Raw genomic sequence first — 23,112 nt, forward strand, 5'->3', positions numbered from 1 at the left:
AAATGGATCTAAAACTGAAAAGCATGTTGGTGCAGCAGCAGTATTTCCTAACATCATCCTAACGCGTCTAAAATACTCCCCACTGAATATAGCAGCTATACTGCAGAACTCTGTGCTATCCACATAGCCTTAAACTACACACTCTTAAGAACCAGACTGTACAGCATTATTTATACCGACTCCATTAGTGCTATCTAAGCTATACAACACAATACAAAGAATGATAACCCCTTACTTAGACAGATCTGGAATACTCTGACTAAATTAAACCAGAAGAAACAACAAGTTCTCTTTTGTTGGATCCCTGGTCATGCTGGAATTTCTAGAAATGAACAGGCCAACCTAGCTGCCAAAACTGCTACACCTGCATCTGACTACAAGTACATTACAAAGAAACAATGCGTTGAACAATGGCAATATCTGGCAGAATCAAGGCAACAATAAGCTACTTGGCACAAAAAAAATCTAACACCATGGAGATCTAGTTTACGTGAGAACCAACATGAAGAAGTCGTATTAGCCTGATTACAGATAGGCCACATGCACCTGACACATCTTTATTTGCTTATGGCCACTGACCCACCACTGTGTACAAACTGCAACACTCAGCTCACTGTCCAACATGTACTCATTGATTGTCTCAAATACAATAGTGACCAACAAGCTATGTTTACCTCTTTTTCCAGGTTGAACATTCCTTTCAGTATTGATGACCTCCTGGTAGATATGCCACATGTGGCCAAAATTTTTTCATTCCTTAAACGGATACAACTGTGCAATGCAATATGAACTTCAACAACATTTATATACATAAACTATGTATTTAACATCACCATAGTTAGGTGCATTATGGCCTTTCTGTCCTTGCACCGTAAAGCCCTTAAACAAACAGCAACAACAACAGCATCATATGTCAATACTAATGCTATACTCTGATGAGAGAAATACTTTACTAAAATACAAATAAACTATGTTGAAATTTTTCCCTAAAAGAAAGCTTATGAGTAACAGTATCAAAATAGCCTACTAAGTTAGTTAAGCATGATTTATCCTTCACTGGCTTACACTCTTAGTCATTGCCTCTAAGATTTTTCCTACCACTGAAGTCAGACTAACCAGTCTGTAGTTACCAACTTCACTCTTAGAACCACTTCGGCGCCTCCGTAGCCAGGTGGGAAGGAGCAGCAGTGCATAGCACACGCTTCTTGATTAGACCGGGGTTCCAGCCCGTCACCACCAAATGCGGAAAGGTCAGGAAATGACCACCGCATATACCGGAGCAATATGGCCTTAGTTGCTAATGCTCCTAAAAACCAAATAACAAACAACAAACAAACAAACAGAACCACTTCTATGTATTGGCGATATGTTGGCACTTCTCCAACCCGAAGGAATCTTCCCTGAGTCCAAAGATGTCCTCATTATTAACCTTAGTGGTTCAACACACATTCTCAAAACTACAGGGTATATACCATAAACTCCGGAAGCCTTACTTGTCTTTAAGCTGAAAAGTTTTTCATATGGCTCAGCCTCACATGTACAGCCTCTTCTCAGCATGAAGGGTCTTTTGTCAGTAAATACCGATGCAAAGTACCTATTCAATTCATAATTCATCTGCAACATCAGCCGGGTTAACCAAGATTTACCCACACCCAGTGCACAAGGGTCCGATCTGATTTTCTTTCTTCCTTGTATTCACATACATGAAAATTTCCTTTCCCCCCATTCTTTGCTCTCTTAAGTCAGTGCTTTCTCATATGCAGCTTTTGCCTCCTTGACCTTATTTGCAGTACTAATTTATGGTTAAACAATTCGCCTAATTCACGTACATTGAATACCTTAAAAAAACTAATAGAGGAATCACAAATTTACAACGGACCTTCATAGAACATCAGGAAGAATATCGAGATATAGATATTAGCATTAGCAAGGGCACATGATGCAAGAAAGCAAGCTTATATAGCATAAGCCAAAAAAAAAAAAAAAAACACCACGCACCCCCTCCTCCTCCTCATTTCACCCATCCACTGACTCTAAATATTAGCATTAGTAGAGGCATATGATGCAAGAAAGCAAGCTTATGCAGCATCAGCCAAAAAAAAAAAAAAAAAAAAACCACTTCCACTTCACCCCTCTGTTCGTTCAAAATACCTGTCCAGCTGAGCCTTAAACTTATTTAGGCTATCAACCTCCACCACAAGGGATGGAAGTCTGTTCCACCAACCAACCACCCGCTGGCTAAAGGCAAATTTCCGCACATCTATCCTACATCTGTCTTTCCTCAATTTGAATTTATGCCTTCTCAGGTGATTTTTCTGGGCTAGAGGAAGAATCCCATCAGCATTGAGCATGCTTAAACCATTCAAGGCTTTATACACCTCTATCAGATCACCTCGCTGGTGCCTAGTCTCCAGACACTGTAATTTGCAAAACTTAAGCCTTTCTTCGTAAGAGCACCCCTTTGTTCCATTCACTAATCTTGTTGCCCTTCTCTGTACTCGTTCCAGCAGCTCTACATCCTTCTTGAAATGAGGCCTCCAGACCTGTATACAGTACTCTAGGTGTGGCCTGACCATCGCCTTATACAATGGAATAATCACCTCCTTATCCCTGCTGGAAAAATTCCTGTATATCATTGACAATACTCCATGAGCTACTCTTGCAGCCCGTCTGCACTGCTCAGAGAACTTCATATCTGCTTGCACAACCACCATCAGGTCCCTTTCATTATCCACCACTGTCAGTGTAGTACCACAGAGTTGATACGTTGCTCTGGGGTTGCTGTTTCCCATGTGTAGTACTTTACATTTGCCAATGTTAAACTTCATTTGCCACCTCTCAGCCCATCTGCTCAACCTATCCAGATCCTGCTGCAGCAGCATAGTGTCAGTAGTGTCCTTGACAACCCTGCCAACCTTTGTATCGTCTGCAAACTTGGACATTAAGCCTGATATACCATCATCAATATCATTTATAAATACAGAAAACAATAATGGACCCAACACTGAGCCCTGAGGGACTCCACTAATAACATCAGTCCACGATGAGCAGTGTCCATTGATTACCACTCTCTGTCTTCTCCCCCTCAACCACCCCTTTATCCATAGCAGCAATTTGCCTCCAATGTCACACTGCTCCAATTTGTGTAGCAGTCTTCCATGTGCAACAGTATCAAAAGCCTTTCTAAGATCCAAGTATATAATATCAAAGTTATTCCCTGCATCCAGTTCTTTTGTGACTGCATCATAGTATCCAATCAAGTTGGTCAGGCAAGACTTCCCCTTAACAAAACCATGCTGTGTCTGAGCTATAACTGAAGTCTTGTCTAAATGATCCTGCAGTGCTTCTTTAACCAGTGCCTCCATTAATTTTCCTGGAACAGAAGTTAAGCTCACAGGTCTATAATTACTTGTGTCAGCCTTTGATCCTCCTTTGTGAATTGGGGTCACATTTGCACATTTCCAGACTATGGGTACCTCCCCTGAGTCCAAGGAAGCTCTCATAATTATGGCTAAGGGTTTGCTTACTTCCTTTGCTGCCTCCTTTAATATAACTGGATAGATCCCATCCACCCCGGGTGCCTTTCTTGTGTTTATCTTCAACAGTTTCTCCTCCACTTTACTCCCAGTTATTTCAAGATTCTGTAGCTTACTGCTAGAGTTGAATACACCTCTGGCATTCCCCTCGCTGAATAACTCCTCATGTGTGAATGTCGATGCAAAATATTCATTTAGTTTGTTAGCTACCTGAGCAGGATCATCAACAGTTGACCCATCAATATCAAGTGGACCAATCTGATTCATCCCCTTCCTTCTAGAGTTTACATAAGTAAAGAACTCTTTGCTGTTTTTCTTTGCATCCCTTGCCAAGGATTTCTCGTAATCTGCCTTCGCCTGCCTAACCTCCTTTGTAACTTGGTTGCATATCAACTTGTATCTATCATAGGCTTCTGTGTCATGTGTTAATTTGTATGTATCCCATGCATTTTTCTTCTCTGCCATATGCCTCATTAGTTCATCTGACATCCATTTTGGCCTAAACCTTGAACAATATTTCTTAGTTGTATGTAAAGCCTAGTAGCTTCCAAGATGAGTTCTTTGAATGCTTCCCATTTTGAATTTGCTGTTGGTAACATCATCAGTTGGTCCCACTGTATAGAATTTAAATACTGTCTCAGTCCATCGTAGTCGCCTTTACGGAAGCAATAACCCTTCCCTTTACCCCTAATGGTAGTTACCTCTTTGAGTAAATCCCACTTCAGCACACTGTGATCACTGCCACCTAGTGGTTCATTTATCTGCAGATTCTTAATGCATGAAGACTCACTGCTGATAATCAAATCAAGAGTATTACTCCCTCTAGTTGCCTCCCGAACATGCTGATGTAGAAAACAATCATCCAATAAATCCACAAAAGCCCTGCTAGTGTGTGAGTAACCAGCCCCCAAATTCCAGTCAATATCTGGGAAATTAAAATCTCCCATTATAAGACTCTCTGATTTACTGGCCCACTCTATTTCCCTGTACAGGGAATTCCTTCTATCTCGAAACCCCTTCCATTAACGGTCACCAATTCTGTTACCATCAATACACTGGTGATATCTTGGCCTATATTGCTCATATTTGCCTAAATTACACAGAAAGGATTTGGAAATTCAAGCCGATGCTCTCAATGTTTCTAAGTTTAGATGATGAGTATGCCAAACTATGTTTGGCATACTCATCATCTAAACTTAGAAATATTGCTTCCATATATCATTGCTTCCAAACTTAGAAACAAGCTTCCATATTTCACGGTCTGTTTTAGAGCAATTTTTCCAATTGCATAATCGGTTCTCTCTCTCTCTCTCTCTCTGACCAGTCACTGCATGTGATGGTAGAAGGCTTTATCTTCTAATTTCGCAACTAATAATGGAGTGCCCAAAGGTTTTGTTCCTTCACTCAGTTTTTCCCCTCTTCTATTGAATGGAAATCCTATTCATTGTTTGGCTGATGGCAGTATCTATATTCAACTTTCCTGCTTGACACACACCCTGTTTGTTCTGACAAACAGCTACAACTTCTTATTCACCAACAGTTCCTTAAATAAATGCTTATCCCCAATTAGTTCTCCTGTGGGGAAAAGAAAACTTCATTAATCTCAGCTCTTCTAAATTCCAGTCGTCTTTTTTTCTTGAAAAAATAAAATAAAAGTGTTACTGTAGTGGTAAAAATTCTTGGTTCTCCTTCATGAGACCACCCAGAATTTGTAGTTTTACCACTTTAATAACCACATAAATCAACTGTCCAGTCTCTCTAATCTCCCCTTCCTTGAAAGGACAGGACATGGCAGTAAGATAGTTTGACCATTATGTTGTTCCCATGCTAATTTTCAATCATGCTCAGATTTCTAGACAAAATTGGGTGCTATTATAGTGTGCAGTCTACCAGATGCTAGCATGTGGTCTGCCGGTGCTATAGTAGATGTTAAAAATATGATATATGAATAAATATGAATGTGATAAAAACACAAAATTATGTGCCAAATGATTTTTAATAAAGACTAAATATTAGCTACTCTAATTTTATGTAGTGCAGTACTATGATAAAAACACAAACTTATGTAGTGCTGAATGATTTTTGATGCGACAATTACACTATAGCGTGTGGTCTAACTTCAGCTAAAAATAAGAAACCTGAAGTTCGAAAATAGAAGTCTAAAAATTTTACGCTATTCAATGCTGTTGAAAGAGTTCTACAGAAGTGTCATTTTGACAGAAGACACTGCAGTTGCATTTCACTGTGAACACCATCTTCTGGACATACCCCAAGGCATATCTGGTAGCTTCATGCAAGAAAAAAGAAAATGTGACAGAGGTGGAGAATATAGGCCTACACTTCGTTGTCCACGTAAAAGTGTGCCAAACTTCATGCTCCGTCCGGAAAGGCAATGCATTCTTCCATTATACGGACATGAACAACAAATTACACTGCAATCTGAGTTTGTGCAAAATTTTAGAACTGGTGTTCTTTTTGGTACTGAAAATACCAATGGACACAGCAGTTACTCTAACAGGAAAGTCTTACAATATTATAACTGACTGGTATAACATATGCAAAAAAGTGTGTGGAGCCACTGTTTCTCACAATGCACGAGATTAACCCCAGGGGCTGGCTCACATCTGGTGAGTATGGGCTTGGCACACCCAGGGTCCTGAGCTGGATATCATCATTCTTCTCTTAATTGGTGATTCCCTTCTACTTTTGACTCTCTCTCTCTCTCTCTCAGGGTAACTCAGGAATTTTTTTTTGGCTGGTGCAGCATCAGCCCCAGGCTTCTTGCATCATATAGCTAATAATAATAATATGGTGGGTACAGAGCTTAACATCATTCAGATTGATGAAGCAAGATTTGCTGGTGGACAGAAATATAATCGTGGGAGAATGTTAAATAGCAACCAAGCTCCTCTCTCCGAAGATGCAGTTGTACAAAACAACAGGCACTATGGACCAAGAATTGAAGGGGCCTTGGGTTTTTGGTTTCAAAAGTGATTGTCGGTATTTTAATGTGCAACGGCATGACTGAGGTACCTCGATCCCCATCACTGAACGGGAATGTGAATCTGGTTCAGTGATTCATTCCGATGAATGGCTTGCTATAGCAGTATGTCATGGGTTATCGCAATTTTATGGTGAACCATCAAGAAAATTATGTCGACCCAGGGAGAGCAAACATGCAAACGATTGAATGGTCATAGTTGGATCCAAAACACATATTCTAAAGAAAATGAGAGGCATTAACAGTAAGCTTTTTCAATCTCACTTTGACCACTTTTGCTGGAAAGTGCTAAGAAAAGATGTAGATGATTTTTTTGTAACTTTTTAAAATGATATTCAAAGTGTATATCATTAAAAATTATAAGAAGCGTGTCATTAATTTAAATGTACTATTTAACCTATTTGTGTATAATTCATAAAGGATATCATTTATGCTAATATTTAGCCTTTTTAAAAATTATTTTGTACATAATTTTGTGTTTTTAACCCAATCATATTTATTCATATATCATATTTTTAGCATCCACTACAGCATCCGGTAGACCACAGGCTATAGTAGCACCCAAAATTGTATATCTTCATTAATGATAGACTATATAGAAAATGCTATATAGTCTATCACTAATGATATGTGGTCTTGTAATCAATCTTGTAAGTCAAACAATCTTGTAATCACGGCCGACCTGAATGCAAAATCGCTGTTCTGGCACAGTGGTCGTTACCTCCTGGTCTTTCTTGGCATAAGCATATCACAAATAAATACTAGTTCCTTTGAAGTGAAAAGATGAGATTTTCTCCTTTGCTCTTGGCAGTACTTTTCTTCTAAATGATTCTGGAAATCTCACCTACCATGGAATATTGTACCTGTAACTATTTGGATGGTATCCAACTCTTAGACTCTACCCAAACAGGGAATTTGGGTTAATTAATGATCCCTCACATATCCCCCCCCCACCCCAAATCATAACAGACATTTCTTTTGAATGCTTTTTTCCAGACATTTCAGAAATTCAACAGAAAAAGTAATATCTTCCGTCTTCTCAACATTCATCAAACAGATGATACTAGAGTATTAGTAGCGGAAAATGATGCAAGGAAGCAAGCTTATACAGCAGTATCATATTTTCTACTACCTTTTTGTGTTTCGAGCTCCCATTAAAAAAAATAATAAAATACCAACCAAAAATAAATCAATCTACTTGATATCTATCCATGATGATACACTGTTGAATTCTGTTTAATATAAGAGCGTAATTACAATGTAAATTTTGCTGCAGCGGAAATATTAGTCTACCTTACATTACTAGTAAAATTGTCATAGAATGCACCTTATCACCATTGCATTAAAAGGACTACCCTTCAAAAATTCAAAAGATTATAGTTGCTTTTGCTGCTTTTAGTAAAAACAATGGTAAAATCTTAAAAACATGGAGTGTAGAATGGATTCCCCCCCCTCTCCCACAACATAAACATAAAGAATTAGGAATTGTTTAAATTCCTAGGAATGCTCATATGGTTCAGGGAAAATAAGAAAAAGAGGAATCTTCCTTTCCCACTTCTGTTTTATTTACATTCTAAAAGTATCAGCATAAATAATTATGCTAATTAGAAATTATATAGTGCTCCACACAAAAGAAAATCAGAGCATGACTACTAAATATTTAACAGTTCACTACTTACACATGCAAATGCATCTCATTATAACACTTAAATTGAGATTTTATCTTTAAAAATTTTATGTAAATATTATCCCCAAAATTTTAAAGCAGAGCCTTCACATAAATATCTGGTAACTGATAATACATTAACTTTGTTATCAAAACAAACTTGCATAATGTTAATATTTATATACACTTACTGATATCCAGGTATTAGTATGAAATATATTTAAAATTTATCTAGTTTTCTGTGTGCAGTGCCTCTCATCAATTAAGAGAGTTACATAAAAATATATCTATATTCTGAACCATAGAGAAAGTTTGGTGATTTTATTCATGAAAATGATTCAAGGTGTATCAACTTCATCAATTATTACTATTCTGTATCAAGTGCTGAAAATTTACATTGTCTTTTTTAAATTAGTGTTCTCAACTGAATGATTAAATGGCTTATAGCACTATATCGTTTGTTATATTCTTTTAAATTTTATTATAAATGATCAGATGAAACAAGGGAGAATACGTTGACATAGACATACTGAAATTGTGAAAAATTTTCACATTGTACAAGTTATACCGAAGATTGATATGTAATCTTCAGCTCACACATAAGGACATTTTGGATAAACATTTATATGCAGAATTTACAAACTGGCCACCTTTAAATGATTAATGAAAGCTCTTAATAATATGCATATTATATTGTGTAATCATATATATTTCATAATAATATATATATCATTACATAATATAATTATTATGCATATTAAGTAATGATATACCACATTTACAACAATGAAAATATGAAACATGGAGACTATTAAAAACAACAACTAAAAATCACAGGTACTAAAGACTCGCTTTTTTTTCAACTTTTTGTCAATACTGCTAAATACAGTACCAACTCATATAAATACTTTTTTGATTATATAAATTTTGTACTTGCCTTCTGATATGGACAATTTATTGAAAATAACTGTGTCCTACATACACAAAACATTAACATATAATAACTATAAAAATGTTCACTTGATATGTTTCTGTTCAACTATAATAACAAATCTGGAATAAACATCTCTTAAAATAATAATTTACCATTTAAATAATTAATTATTGAAACAAGCCAGAACATGTAGTGAGTATATTATCACACACCATATTATAATTTTCATCTGTAACTATTTTTAATGTGTGAGTGACTACACAAGTAAAGAGTTTCTACAGAAATCTACAAAACATTCACATTACATCTATCTCATGGTTTAAAATTATACAGATCTGGCAGGATTGGCACAATGACATGTTAAGAACAGTATACATCCAATATTCTTCTCAAATACAGCATCTAAATTTCAACAGTGTGCCATGGCAAGTTCACAAACATGCATTCACATGCATGTATACACACACACACACACACACGTAAGTCCCAAGATCTGCAAGAACAATATTGTATGTTCTGCATGTATCTAAACATTTGGTTGCTGGCTTCAATTAAAAGAAACAGAATTTACATTTAGACTAATTTTTAATTTTTGGTAGAAATTTGTTAATAATGATAAACATTGCACAGGTAATGAATTATATTACAGCAGCAGTAATTTAACAAAAATGCTGCAGCTAAATAATGCAACACTTACTCTGTTTTCACAACTGGAAAGCATATGAAATGATAACAATGTAACATTTATACAATGATAAATCAAATAGGATGCTCATTAAAAATGTTATTTTTAAAAATTAATATCTCAAATATACAATCCCGATAAATAGATTGAAGATTTAGTCACTGTCTATATTAAACATATGTACCTTCTGAGCCATCCCATTCTTCCTCATCTTCAGTCTCTGTGTCACTATTGTCTACTTCATTTTCACTACTTGCATCATCATGACTGCTTGCTGTATCATTCATACTATTACTACATATAAGACCTTTGTGACTATAATCTGGAGTTTCATTTACTTCCATAAAGTACAATTTCACTTTGAAGTCTTCACTAAACAGTTTATGTGTCTTATCTTTGTTGGCCTTATCAAGTTCATTTTTGGACAGAACTAATGTGGGAACTCTTACTACTCCGTCACTAGATAGCACTCCTTTACTCTTTTCTCCACAAAATTGCGGGCATAGCCTTAAAAATGCCATATTTCCATCCTTCCCATTTTTACTCATATGGCTTTCATTACACATGTATACACTGTTAACTGGAGAGGAGTCTTCTGTACAACCATTTGTCCTCACATCTTCTGGAGTTTTTTCTTCAGAACATACAAAATAGGTATTAAACCAAAACTGAAACATTTTTTCCTTTGCTTTCATTTTTGGCTTATTATAAAATTCTATTCTAATATCTCCACAAACTGGTAGTATATGTGGAATTTTGAAATATAGGAACTTTGAGCCTTTTTTCACTTCTATCATAGAAGAAGAATAGAGCTTGGCTTTGAGCTGGTAGACAACAAAGTATGGGCTACATGTATTTCCATTAAAAGTAGGTACTGGCTCTAAAAGAAGTGAAGTAAGAATAAGTGTCACTGGTTTGTACTCTAAATTTTTCTTTATTAGTTCACCATAATAATCAACATATCTCCTCTGACTTGGTATCGTCACTCCCTTCTGATCACGAGTCCGAGCTTCTCCATAATACTTAAGGGCTTCTTCTGCCGTTTCACATATCTGTTTATGCAACATATATGCACATATCATCACTCCTGTCCGACCTTTTCCAGCTTTACAGTGAATTGCAGCAACATTATGCTTATCTTCTGAAAGCCATCTGTCTACATCTTCGCAAAATGGCTTCATTAATTCTAATCTTGGTGGGTTGTGATCTTCAAATGGATATTGAGCAACACGCTGATGGAATTTGCTTGGGTCATAATGCCTTTCCGAACACAAATTATAAATTTTGTAATGATCTTTGTGCTTGTCATCTAAAAATTGAACGACATCATCAATATGATTCCTGTAGATGCCCTCTAATTTTTCTGCTGGGAAGCCCATTGCTATAATATTGTTAAAAATATATGTCAAATCTAGGTCATAACCATCTTCCTGGTATCGCCTTTTTTTTTTACTGACAAGTCCTCTGATTTTCGAGGACATCATTGTCTAAACTGATGTCAGGTATTGTGATTTTTTTTCAAAAAACTGTCTGCAGGTTTTACATTTACTAAAAATATTAAAGAAAGAAAAGATTCCATTGGTCATCTTAGTTAAATATTATGAACATATGATATCTTTGCTTCCACTCAGGGTATATACATATGTACGATACCACAAATGCATTTTCTGAAGCTTTTGTTTTATTAATGCCGTATATTTTATTTTACAGTTTCTTATTTTGAAACCTATCACTGTGATTGTACTACATTTTATGTTGTACATGCTGCATTAAACATCAGTGGTATATAAAATGGATGTTTCCTTTGAAAAGATAAGAGGAATTTTCTACACAGGCCATTATCACAATGCACGGTAAACAGCTGACATTTAAGATGCGTTTGGTAAGCAACACAGAATTACTTTAGTTTACTTACTTTAGCTGTTTGTTTTTTATTCGAAATGATGTACATATTCGGCAATTTGACTACTTACGGAGTGCTTATCATTTCACAAGTCTGTAGCCTTTATCTATTTCCAGTATACTGCATCTAGTGAATGCATATTTTCTTGATTTCTTAGTCTTTCCCTTGGCTAATACAAACCGATTCATTTTTTTTTCACTTTCATACATTTTATGCCAGTATCAACCTCGTGTGTAAATCATTGCTTAGGCTTACCGGAATGCGAGTTTCAAAAATTCTATGGCGTAGCCCAGTGGTACAGGCAGTGCTTTGGCATTGCTTTTTAACACAGCTATTATTTCACTGCGCAAATATCAGAAACAATTATTTGTAGGGCTACTTAACTTACAACTATTCGTGTGAAAATAGTTTGGAGCTTCTACATTTAATAAACATGGCGTCTTTCCAGTATATGTATGTTTAAATGCTCGAGCACATGCGATTATTTTGACAGATGTCGCTCTTGTTTCTTGAAGAAATGCTGAAATTTAAGTTGTTGGATATTGTAAGTGCGGGTACTGTGGTTTAGTATTATTGTGTATAGTCTGTTATCAAAAATTACAGATTATTTTATCATATTGAATGCTATGGTTTTCCATGCTGTTTTACTGATGACTTCCTTAAATGAATTTTCTTATTAAATTTAAAATTAATAAGTAGTCGTACAATTAAATATATCCCCAATCAGTTTTAGTTATGGAGTTTTGATATTTTTCTTGGGATCCAAAGAAACAAATCATTTCAATGACTAACTCTTTATCGAAATGTAGCAAGTTGCCAAAACACCATTTCGTCGTATGTCAAGTGCAAAGTCAACTGGGTGAATATATAATTGCGTTCATGAATCCTTAGAGTGACCGGTTACACAATTACATAACCGGTCGCTATGGATTTATGAACAGAATATTTAGTTATAGAGTTAACAGTGCAGTGACGTATTCTTAACAAAAAAAAAAAAAAAATAATAATAATAAAATTAAATAAATCTGTACATTATATCAGGGTGATGCAATATAAAATGTTTGTAAGACTGGTTATTGAAGTGTAAATATACAGCATGCAGACCGTTTATTATGCGGCTCATTTATGTGAGTGGTTACATCATCCAAAAAGTAAAGTAAGTACTATGCCTATTGCTTACAAAGCTAAAGGGCCTATGGGAAAAATAATACTAGCAATACATGACGGAAACAGATGATATTTATGAGCAATTGAGGCTATTTTATGTTCTGGGGTGTTTTTTTTATATTTTTTAATCAGAATTACAAAAAAAAAACTAAGCAGGTACTCCATATGAAGCTCTATTTGAATTTGTCTTGACAAAAATATTTGCAGTATATGATATGTTCAGTAGGACAAGGTTTTATTGTAGTTATATGCTTGTCATTGTTCAGTAATTTTTTCAGCATACAATAATGATCTATAGAAATATGCACATGTAATGGTATTAAACTGGCACTACCACTTTAAACATTTTTAGTTTATAAGATCAAAAGATAAGAACATTACAATGAATAATTTTTAGATTCATCAGCTATTAAATCCTGATCAGTACAGTTTTACCCCTCAAAAAAAAAAAATCAATATAATTTTATTCACACATATACATATAGTACCTATGAAACAGAAGCCCCTGGGGTCTTCAAGGACTGCACTGTGGCCTTGTGCACATGAATATAAAAATATATGAAAAGAGTACATAGATAAAGTTCTTTCTTTTAGAAAGAAGTGTTCTGATATAGCCCTGTGATCAATGCTGAGGTATAATAGTACACACATTTCAATTAACCTTAGTTGGGGCTCATGTGACTGCACACGTTAGTGTTCTTGTATTCTCTGACCCTATGTACCTAACCATCCCAGATTAAACAGAAAGAAAATTTATTTATATATATATATATATAATGCAAAAATTACCTTTAACTAGGAAATTACTTAAAATTCAGGAATAGCAGCTAATGTTGGGGAATTTGCACAAGTGGTGCTTTATATTAAACTGGCTAACAACAAATGTTGTTAATCAGTTTAACATAAAGAAACTTCTTGAGAAATGTGAGGTAATATTAACATCAAATTACAGACCTGTAAGTTTGATCTCTTTTTCAGTGAAAATAATGGAATCAATAGAAGAAGTAATGCAAGAATCTTGATAGGAATCGCACCATAAGGCAGTTGCAGCATGGATTCATTAAAGGGAGATCGTGCCTCACCAATCAATTAGATACTGTATATTGTTACAATGGAACCGGATGCAAAGAATAATTTTTACATAATATACTTTAATTTCAGTGAAGGCATGTATATGTACATATACATGCCTTCACTGAAATTAAATTAAATCATTCAGTACATGTTTGATTGCTGTATAAATTGGAAATGTGCATTAGGGGAAAGTTACTACTATGGATAAAGGGATGGCTGTGTGGTAAGAGACAAAGAGTGGTTATAAATGGTCATGGCTCCTCGTGGATTAATAAGACAAGTGGAGTTCCACAGGCGGTGCTGGATTTCGGCAGTCATGAGTTCTGATGCACATATTTTTAAAGGTCTAAATAAGATTGTGGGGACACTGAACCAACATTAGCATTAGTAGTTGAGGCACATGATGTTTCTACTACTATTAGTAGAGGCACATGATGCAAGAAAGCAAGCTTATGCAGCCTCAGCCAAAAAAAAAACCTCTCCCATTTCACCCCTCCGTTCGTTCCAAATACCTGACCAGTCTTAAATTTATTTAAGCTATCAACTTCCACAACAAAGGATGGAAGTCTCTTCCACCAACCAACTACCCTCTGGCTAAAGGCAAACTTCTGCATATCTATCCTACATCTGTCTTTCCTCAATTTGAATTTATGCCCTCTCAGGTGATTATTCTGAGCAAGAGGAAGAATCCCATCAGCATTGAGCATGCTCAAACCATTCAAGGCTTTATACACCTCAATCAGAGCACCTCACAGGTGCCTAGTCTCTAGACACTGTAATTCGCAAAACTTAAGCCTTTCTTCGTAAGAGCAACCCTTTGTTCCATTCACTAATCTTGTTGCCCTTCTCTGTACTCATTCCAACAGCTCTACATCCTTCTTAAAATGAGGCCTCAAGACCTGTATATACAGTACTCAAGGTGTGGCCTGACCATTGCCTTATACAAGGGGATAATCACCTCCTTATCCCTGCTAGAAAAATTCCTGTATATCATTGACAAGACACTGTGAGCTACTCTTGCAGACTGTTTGCACTGCTCAGAAAACTTCATATCTGCCATTAATGGAATTGTTCTGTAGTTGACGTGACCTTGAGGTCCTCCAACAACTGCACCTCAATAAATCTGGCCTAGGGCAGTGGGGTTAGTGTTGTGCTCATTATTGTTAACAGTAAAGAAATTCTGTGAGCAGTGCAAACAGGCTGCTAGAACACCTTGTGGGGTTCTGTCAGTGATATACAAGAATTTTTCCAGCAGGAACAGAAAGAAAGAGATTAGTATACCATTTTATAAGGCAATGATATTGGCCACATCTGGAATACTACAAATAGGTTTGGAAATGTCATTTTAGGAAGGACATAGATCTGTTGGAAGGGTTGAAGGAAAGAGAACCAAGAGTATGTGTGGTGCCCTAATTGAGTGTGTAAAGCTTTAGAAGGATTAAGTAAATTAAAATGCTAACAGCATTTTTTCTCTTTCTCAGGTGACACAAACAAGAGGGCAAATTAAGATTAAGTAAGGATGGTTGCAGAATAGAAGCTCAGAAATTTGCATTGAGCTAGTGAGTAATCGATTGCTGGAACAAGCATTCAAATTGTAGTAGAATAAATTTAAAGGTTTGGACTAATTATAGAAGGAATGGGCAAATTAAGTGGGTAATTTTTTGGCTGATATATAAGCTTTGCTTCCTTGTATCATATTGCCACTATTAATACCAATGTTAAATTAAAATTTAAAGTAAATTAGAATCTAGTCAGTTTATATTACTATTAACTGTATTAAATAATATAACGATATTAAACTGCTTCGGCAGTTTAATATCATTACATTCTGGTCAGACATGGGTAAGTTACTTTTAAAACTGTCTATGTTAAGTCAGATGGCTTATAAAAGTAATTAAGTTAAAAGTTTTTCAGAGAAACTTTTAACTAACTAACCCCAAAACTAGCATCCGCCCTGTCTTTTGGATACTATTGCACATTCTTGTATTAGTATTTGTAGTGGCAAATGATTCCATTAACTTGTTAAAGTTCATAAAAAAGTAATTAAGATTATTTTAAACTTATTTTTAAATGTTACACCACCCAAATGAATTTTATAGCAAAAGCTTTGTACTAGTAGAGAGCTATAGATAATAAATATATATTGTTTATAGTGTATTTAAAATGAGAAAATGGCATGCATTTAATTAAATAGAAATATACTTTTTCATTTGGATCAATTCTTTTTATTTAAAGTGCATGGTGCAGTATTCCAGGATACTCCTGATGAGGTGCTTTCACAATAATTGTTGTATTATGGAGAATGACATGCATTTTAAAATACAGTAAGGCAGTGTACTTCTCCGCTATTTAAATTAAAAGCAGTGCTATTTTATTTAAATAGTGCTGCTTTAAATGGAGAAGTATATCCATACACATCTAGTTTGGGGCATGTAAAAGGGGTAGAGGGCTGCAGTGTATGTGACACACTCAGACCCTGACATGGTACAAGGGGACCACAAAACATTTCTTAAATGGTTATAGTTATAACAAAAGAAAGGCACCCCAAAACTAACCATTCACCCTAGCTTCTGGATACCATTGTGCATTCTTGTATTAGTATTTGTAGTGGCAAATGATGCAAGGAAGCAAGCTTATAAAGCGTCAGCCAAAAAAAAATCCTTTCCAAATCATCTATCCATCCCCTTCAATTGTTTATCTGGTTCTGCCTTGAATTTATTCAAACAGTCCTCTTCCACAACAGCAAAATGGAAGTTTATTCTAACTGTCAACCACCCACTGGCTGAAGACAAACTTACATGTATCTATCCTGCAACCACCCTCAATATGAATTTATGTCCCCTCATTGTGTAGTCTGAGCAAGAGGAAGAAGACTTAGCGTTGAGCTTGATCAATCCATTCAAAGCCTTGAATACCTCCATCAGATCATCTCACAGGAGTCTAGTCTCCAAACACTCAATTTGCAGAATTGAATCTTGGTAAGACCACCCATTTGTTTTCCCCTTACCAATCTTGTCACCCTTGTCTGCACCCATTCCAGCAGATCTGCATCCTTCCTAAAATGAGGCCTCCAGACCTGTATGCAGTACAGATACGTAGTATCTGTATCACATAAGCCTTGAACAGCATTTCTTAGTTGGTGTGAAAAGCCTAGTAACTTCTACGATTACTTCCTAGAATGCTTCCCATTTAGAATTTGCTTTTGATAATATCATCAGTTGGTCCTACTACAGAGAAAAAATAAATGAGGAAGAGGAAATGGTGATTCCATGAATTTGGAGTTAGACAGTGAATAGATGCTGACTAGTTGTGGTAAATATTTGGATTTTGTTTGGAGGTGTATAGGGAAGTACAGATGCCAGTTCAGAAGAACAGTGTACATGAAATATCGATAGAATAGGCTTGTAACAGAAACTGATTATTGAGGTGATAATGGAGAGAGAGACTTTGTAAGAGACAAATCTCTAACCTAGAATGCTGCCCTCCTTTGAATAGTCTTGAAGCTTGAGAGAGGTTTTGGTGGGGGGGGGCAGAACTTCAGATGTGGGAACAGTATTCCATGGCAGAGCAAATTTGAGATTTGTATGGAGTGAGTAGTTGCTTGGAAGAAAAGTAATATTGAGAGAGAAAAGGAAGCCCAGTTTTTTGATGCAGAGGAAGCAATATTTATGACATGTTTGCTTATGCCAAGTGAGATTAGAAGTTAGGGTAATCTCTAATAGAGATATGTGGGCTTGTCTAGAAATCTGAGTGCCACCAAAGATGAGCAAAGGTGCACCAGACACTTTTTTTGTGAGAAATAAGCCGAGAAAGACTTTTAGAAGAATTGAAGTTAACTAAGTTATCTTTGCCCTATTTGAGAATTACCTGGAGATTGGCATTTAAAGAATTGAGAACTTGAATTTGTTTACACAGGGAAGGGTTTTTCAAACAAAGGTGGAATGCAATTTGCTGTCATCAGCAAAACTATGGATAGAATTTCGCTTCAGTAGAAGGAGGTCATTTAATATACAAGAAGAAAAGAATTGGGGGGGGGGGGAACTAAACTTTGGAGAAGTTAAACTAAGAAAGTTCAACAAAATGGCTCTAGATATAATGTTCATAGAAGATATAGTTTTCTATCCAAGGATAGAACCTTATCTATAATATACTGTTAATTTGAACGTGCAGAGAATTAAATGTTTTTCAATTTGAAAGCATACTTTATAAAAGTTAATTTACTCCTTTTGCAAAACTATGAATCATTTGAATTAGCAAATGTCTCAGGATGTGCTGTTATAATAATGAATAGTTGCTAAACTGTTTAAAACATAAAAAAAAAAAAAGTTAGGATCAGTTTATTATATGTTATTACTCTATATCTCTTTCTATTTTTGTTATAGCTCTGTATATGTCATTTCATATTTAGTATATGTTATTTCCCTCCATGTTTAAGCTGAATTATAGGAGTATTCTTTTCCCACGACAAGGAGACATTTTCTAAAAGGGCATTTTTAAGATGTGTTGTACTTTGAATGTTCAGAAAAATATTAATGCTGATGAAATGTTCGCTGATTGCCATGAGAGCTTGCATGAACTAATTAGCATTAATAAACTGTGTATTTCTTATTGTATGAAAATTAATTGCCTTACTTTGTATTGTATTATTGATGTGTGTTCTTTACTGTATTCTATTGTCTCTTATTTGTTAAGAAAAAGCCACACATTAGGGTTAAATTTTGAGTGTCTGCAATTCTGCACAGACAATAGGAGGGAGTACATGTTGAGAGCCTTGTCAGTTTAGCCCTGGAGAGATTGTTTAAGGCTTATGGGGTAGAACATTCCTCAGTGCTTGTTGACAGGAGGGACTGTTCTACAGGGATGGGATACAATTAAATAGAAAGGGTGCAAGAATATTTGCTGATGCTGTCAAGGCTGTGTAAGGTGGGTTGGAAAACTGCCAGCATGGGGGGACACAGACTAATAGATTAACAATATCTGCAGGAAGGGTTAAAGTGATCCTTGCACTGCTTCTATTGAACATGCAGTAGCCCAGAAAGCACGGTACTAGAGATTTCAAGATCTGCAGTGGGTCATTTTGGAACAAGGAAATACATGGGCTGTGTTAGGGTAACCAAGAGTAACAACAGGTGCATGTATACTTTAGTATATGCCAATAATACTTGGAGCATAGTAAATAAATTTGATGAAACTGAAGTGCTGGTCAAGTCATTAAAAGCTGACATTGTGAAGTATCAGAGATGTGGTGCCACTCAGTTATAAGGGATGCAGAGAATTTGAATATGGGAACACAATGTATATAGAAACAAAAGGGGGATGGGTAGAGGTTATGCTCTTAGTTAAGAATACACATAAAGTCAAATCCAATTGATATGGGTGGCCAGAAATGTTGAGTCAGTTTGGTTTGATATAAGCAGTGGGAAAAAAAAAATGAGAGCAGGAGTGCGTTATAGGTCTACCTGACTGTGATGAGTACAACAAACAACTATATAGAGAAATAGTAGGCTAGTAAACCAGAATGTTTCCAGATATTGATTGGAACTTGTGGCTAACTCAAACACTAGGAAGACTTTAGTAATTATTTGGATGACTTTTCTTTACAGTGGCAGCATATTAGAGAGGCAACAGGAGAGAGAGAGAGCATTTTCTTAAAGTGATTGTTCAGCAGTGATTCTTCATGCATAAAGAATCTGTAGTTAAAAGAACCACTAGGTGGCAGTGATCAGAGTTTATTGATGTGAGATTTAAAGAAGCAACTACCATTAAGGGTAAAGGGAAGGGTTTTTGCTTTCATAAAGGAAACTACAGTGGTCTCAGACAGCTTTTAAATTCTGTACAATAGGACCAACTAATGATGTTACCAGTAACAAATTTTAAATGAGAAGCATTCTGGGAAATAATCATAGAAGCTACTAGGCTTTTCATACCAACTAAGAAATACATGTTTAAGTCTTAGACCTAAATGGATGTCAGATGATCTAATGACACATGTGGCAGAGAAGAAAAATGTACTAGATGTATATAAATTATCAAATGATACAAAAGCCTATGGTAGATATAAACTAATCTGCAATCAAGTCCCAAAGGAAGTTAGGCAAGCCAAGGTAGATTGAGAAATCTTTGGCAAAGAATTCTAAGAAAAACAGCAAAGACTTATTTACTTAGTAAAACACTAAAAGAAAGAGGATGAATCACATTACCCCACTTCATACCAGTGGTTTAGCTGTTCATGATCCTGCTCAGGTTGCCGACAAACTGAATAAGTATTTTGCATCTACATTCACACAGGAGGAATTCTTTAGGGAAGTGGATGCCAGAAGTCTATCAAACTCTGACAGGGAGCTAAATGATTTTGTAATAACTGAGAGAAAAATGAAGAGAAATTGTCAAAGCTAAACATAAAAAGGCACCTATGAGGCAGCAAAAGAGGTAAGCAAACACTTAGTCATAATTATGAGAGGATCTTTAGATTCAGGGGAGGGCTGTGTGGACTGGACTCCCCTGAATGCATAAATGTAACCCCAATTCTCAAAGGAAAATCAAAGGGTGACATGAGTAATTACAGACCTGTTAGCATGATGTCTTTTCGAAGGAAAATAATGGAGTCATGGAAAAGAAGTGATGCAGGATCATGTAAACTTTAGTGCAGCTATACTTTGGTCACAGCATGGGTTTATTCAGGGGAAATCTTGTCTGACCAATTTAATTGGATACTACAAAGCAGTATCAAAGGGAAAAAAATAACTTTGATATTATACTTGGATTTCAGGAAAGCTTTTGATAGTGTTGCACATAAAAGACTGATGTACAAAATCGAGCAGTGTGGCATTAAGGGCAAGTTACTGCTAAGGTTGGTTGAGTGGGAGAAGATAGAGAATGGTTATCAATGGACACTGTTTATCTTTGTAGATTGTTATTAGTGGGGCTTCCCCCAGGGTTCAGTGCTGGGCCCATTGTTTTCTGTATTTATTAATGATATTGATGAAGATATATCAAGCTTAATGTCCAAGTTTGCAGATGGTACAAAGGTTGACAGGGTGGATAATAACAGTAATGATGGTATGTTACTTCAACAGAATGTAGAAAAATTAGGCAGATGGGTTGAGAAATGGTAATTGAAGTTTAACTTTGACAAATACAAAGTACTGCATATAGGTAGCAGTAACCATAGAATAATATACTGACTGTGTGGTACTACATTCACATTAGTGAAAAATAAAAAAGGACATGGGGTAATTGTCCAGTCAGACATGAAGTTCTCTGAGCAAAATTTTGTCAATTATATACAGGAATTTTGCTAGTAGGAATAAGGAGGTGATTATCCCATTGTATACGGCAATGGTTAGGCTACATCTTGAGTATTGTATACAGGTCTGGAGGCCTCATTTTAGGAAGGATGTAGAACCCCTGGAATGGGTCACAAAGAAAAACGATGAGACTGGTGAGGGAAACAAATTGGTGGTCTTACCAAAAAAGACTTCTGTTCTGCAAATTGCAGTATCTGGAGACTCTGCACCTGCTAGGCGATCTGATTGAGGTGATTAAGACTTTGAATGGCTTGGGAAAACTCAATGTTAATGGGATTCTTCCTCGTGCTCAGATTTTGAGCACTCAGAATGAAAAAAAAAAACTGTTGTGGAATGGGAGTACCAATTAATGATATATTTATGAAATCTCAATTTTGCCAATGATCAGGTCATCATAGCACAACAAGCTTATGATTTGGAATACCCAGTGCCGGCGTGAGATATTTTTATGCCCTAGGCAAATCAAGCATCTGGCACTCTTTTTAAATTAAAATTAAATAATACACATGAAGGTGAAGCACCCTAGGCATTTGCCTGGATGCCTACCGTACCACGATAGCACTGGGAATACATGTTAAGAAAACTGCATTTTACACATAACCAATGGGGCCTCAATATCAATTTCACATAAACAGAATTCCTAAGCACAGTGGAGCATCTAGACGAATTGGAAGTCACATCTCTACATCTAAAACCTGTTGACTTCTTCAAGTATCTTGGCTGTATTATAACTAAGGAAGGACTGGAGAAAGAGGACGTTAGCACACAAATTCATCGAAGTAGGAAGATTCTTGCCCTCAATACTATCTGGTCTGACAACAATATCTCTCTTAGAACAAAAAAACATCGGACAGTTGTTAGTGGAATCGGTACTTTGCTACGGATGTGAGGTGTAGACACTGAAAGAGGGTGACAGAAAGAAGCTTAGGGCCCTAGAGATGGACTACCTTTGTCGAAGTGCTAGAGTTTCCAAGCTTGAGAGGATTACGAATGAGGAAATTAAGTGTTTGCATGCAGGTAAAGATATTATAGAGCGAATTGAAAATAGGAGGCTGAAGATGGTTTGGACATCTTCTACACACGAATGTAAAGAGATGGCTTAAAATTTTATATAATTGGATACCACAAGGGAAGAGAAGATGAGGATGCCCTAGAAAATCATGGAAGGAGGGTGCAATGTCAGCTATGAGAGAGAGAGAGAGAGAGAGAGAGAGAGAGAGAGAGAGAGATTGAGATTTGAAAGTTAAAGATGGCTTAAAATTTTATATAATTGGATACCACAAGGGAAGAGAAGACGACTTTGGAAAATGGGAATGGCAAGGCGATGTTCTTTTGTATAAAGTCAAACATAGATAGATAGTAAACAGGTAGCCAGAAAAGTCCATGGCTTGGTTTTGGATAAGGTTTGATGATTTATCAAACCTTATCCTGTAGAGATATAGAGATCATAGTCCCACTATGTAAGGTAATTTTAAGATCACATTTAGAATACTCTGTTCAGGTATTGTGACCTCATTGAGCTTTTTGAACGGGTCCAAAGATGGGCAACTTGTGTGGTGAGATCAGCAAAAGGGTGACCACATGAGGAAAGACTCCATATATGTGGGCTACAGAGCTTGGTATCCAGGCACCTCAGGTGACCTGATTGAGGTGTATAAGGCTCTGAGATGGGTTTGCAAATTGAACAAAAGCAGAATTTTTCCAGTTATAGAGGATTCCAAAAGTTGGGGCATAAATTCAAATTAAGGGGGAAGAGGTTTAGATCAGATTGTAGGAAATTTTCTTTTAGCCAGCGAGTCATTGATTGCTGGAACAGGTTGCTTTCACAGGTAGTTGAGG

General features: G+C 36.1%; 1 protein-coding gene and 1 pseudogene across 4 annotated transcripts in view; one reads left to right on the forward strand and one right to left on the reverse strand.

The window, feature by feature from the left end:
• Window positions 1-23,112, forward strand: part of LOC150084634 (D-aminoacyl-tRNA deacylase 2-like) — a 106,372-nt gene that overhangs the window by 22,554 nt on the left and 60,706 nt on the right. The window contains exon 1 of one of the 4 annotated variants that reach the window (XM_090375376.1): window positions 12,474-12,584. The exons of 1 other annotated variant lie outside the window; for it this stretch is intronic. In XM_090375376.1, the coding sequence (XP_090231502.1) occupies window positions 12,562-12,584 (23 nt within the window). In that variant the 5' untranslated portion in view covers window positions 12,474-12,561. Of the gene's footprint in view, window positions 1-12,473; window positions 12,585-12,712; window positions 12,882-23,112 lie in introns of those variants that run through there. 2 more of the 4 variants (XM_090375377.1, XM_090375375.1) reach the window with 2 other exon arrangements.
• On the reverse strand, window positions 9,944-11,319 carry LOC150084635 (phosphatidylinositol 3,4,5-trisphosphate 3-phosphatase and dual-specificity protein phosphatase PTEN pseudogene; annotated as a pseudogene).

This window comes from Mastigoproctus giganteus, chromosome 6 (assembly GCF_048544385.1).
Source record: "Mastigoproctus giganteus isolate SK-2022 chromosome 6, ASM4854438v1, whole genome shotgun sequence".
In the NCBI taxonomy this organism is placed as follows: domain Eukaryota; kingdom Metazoa; phylum Arthropoda; class Arachnida; order Uropygi; family Thelyphonidae; genus Mastigoproctus; species Mastigoproctus giganteus.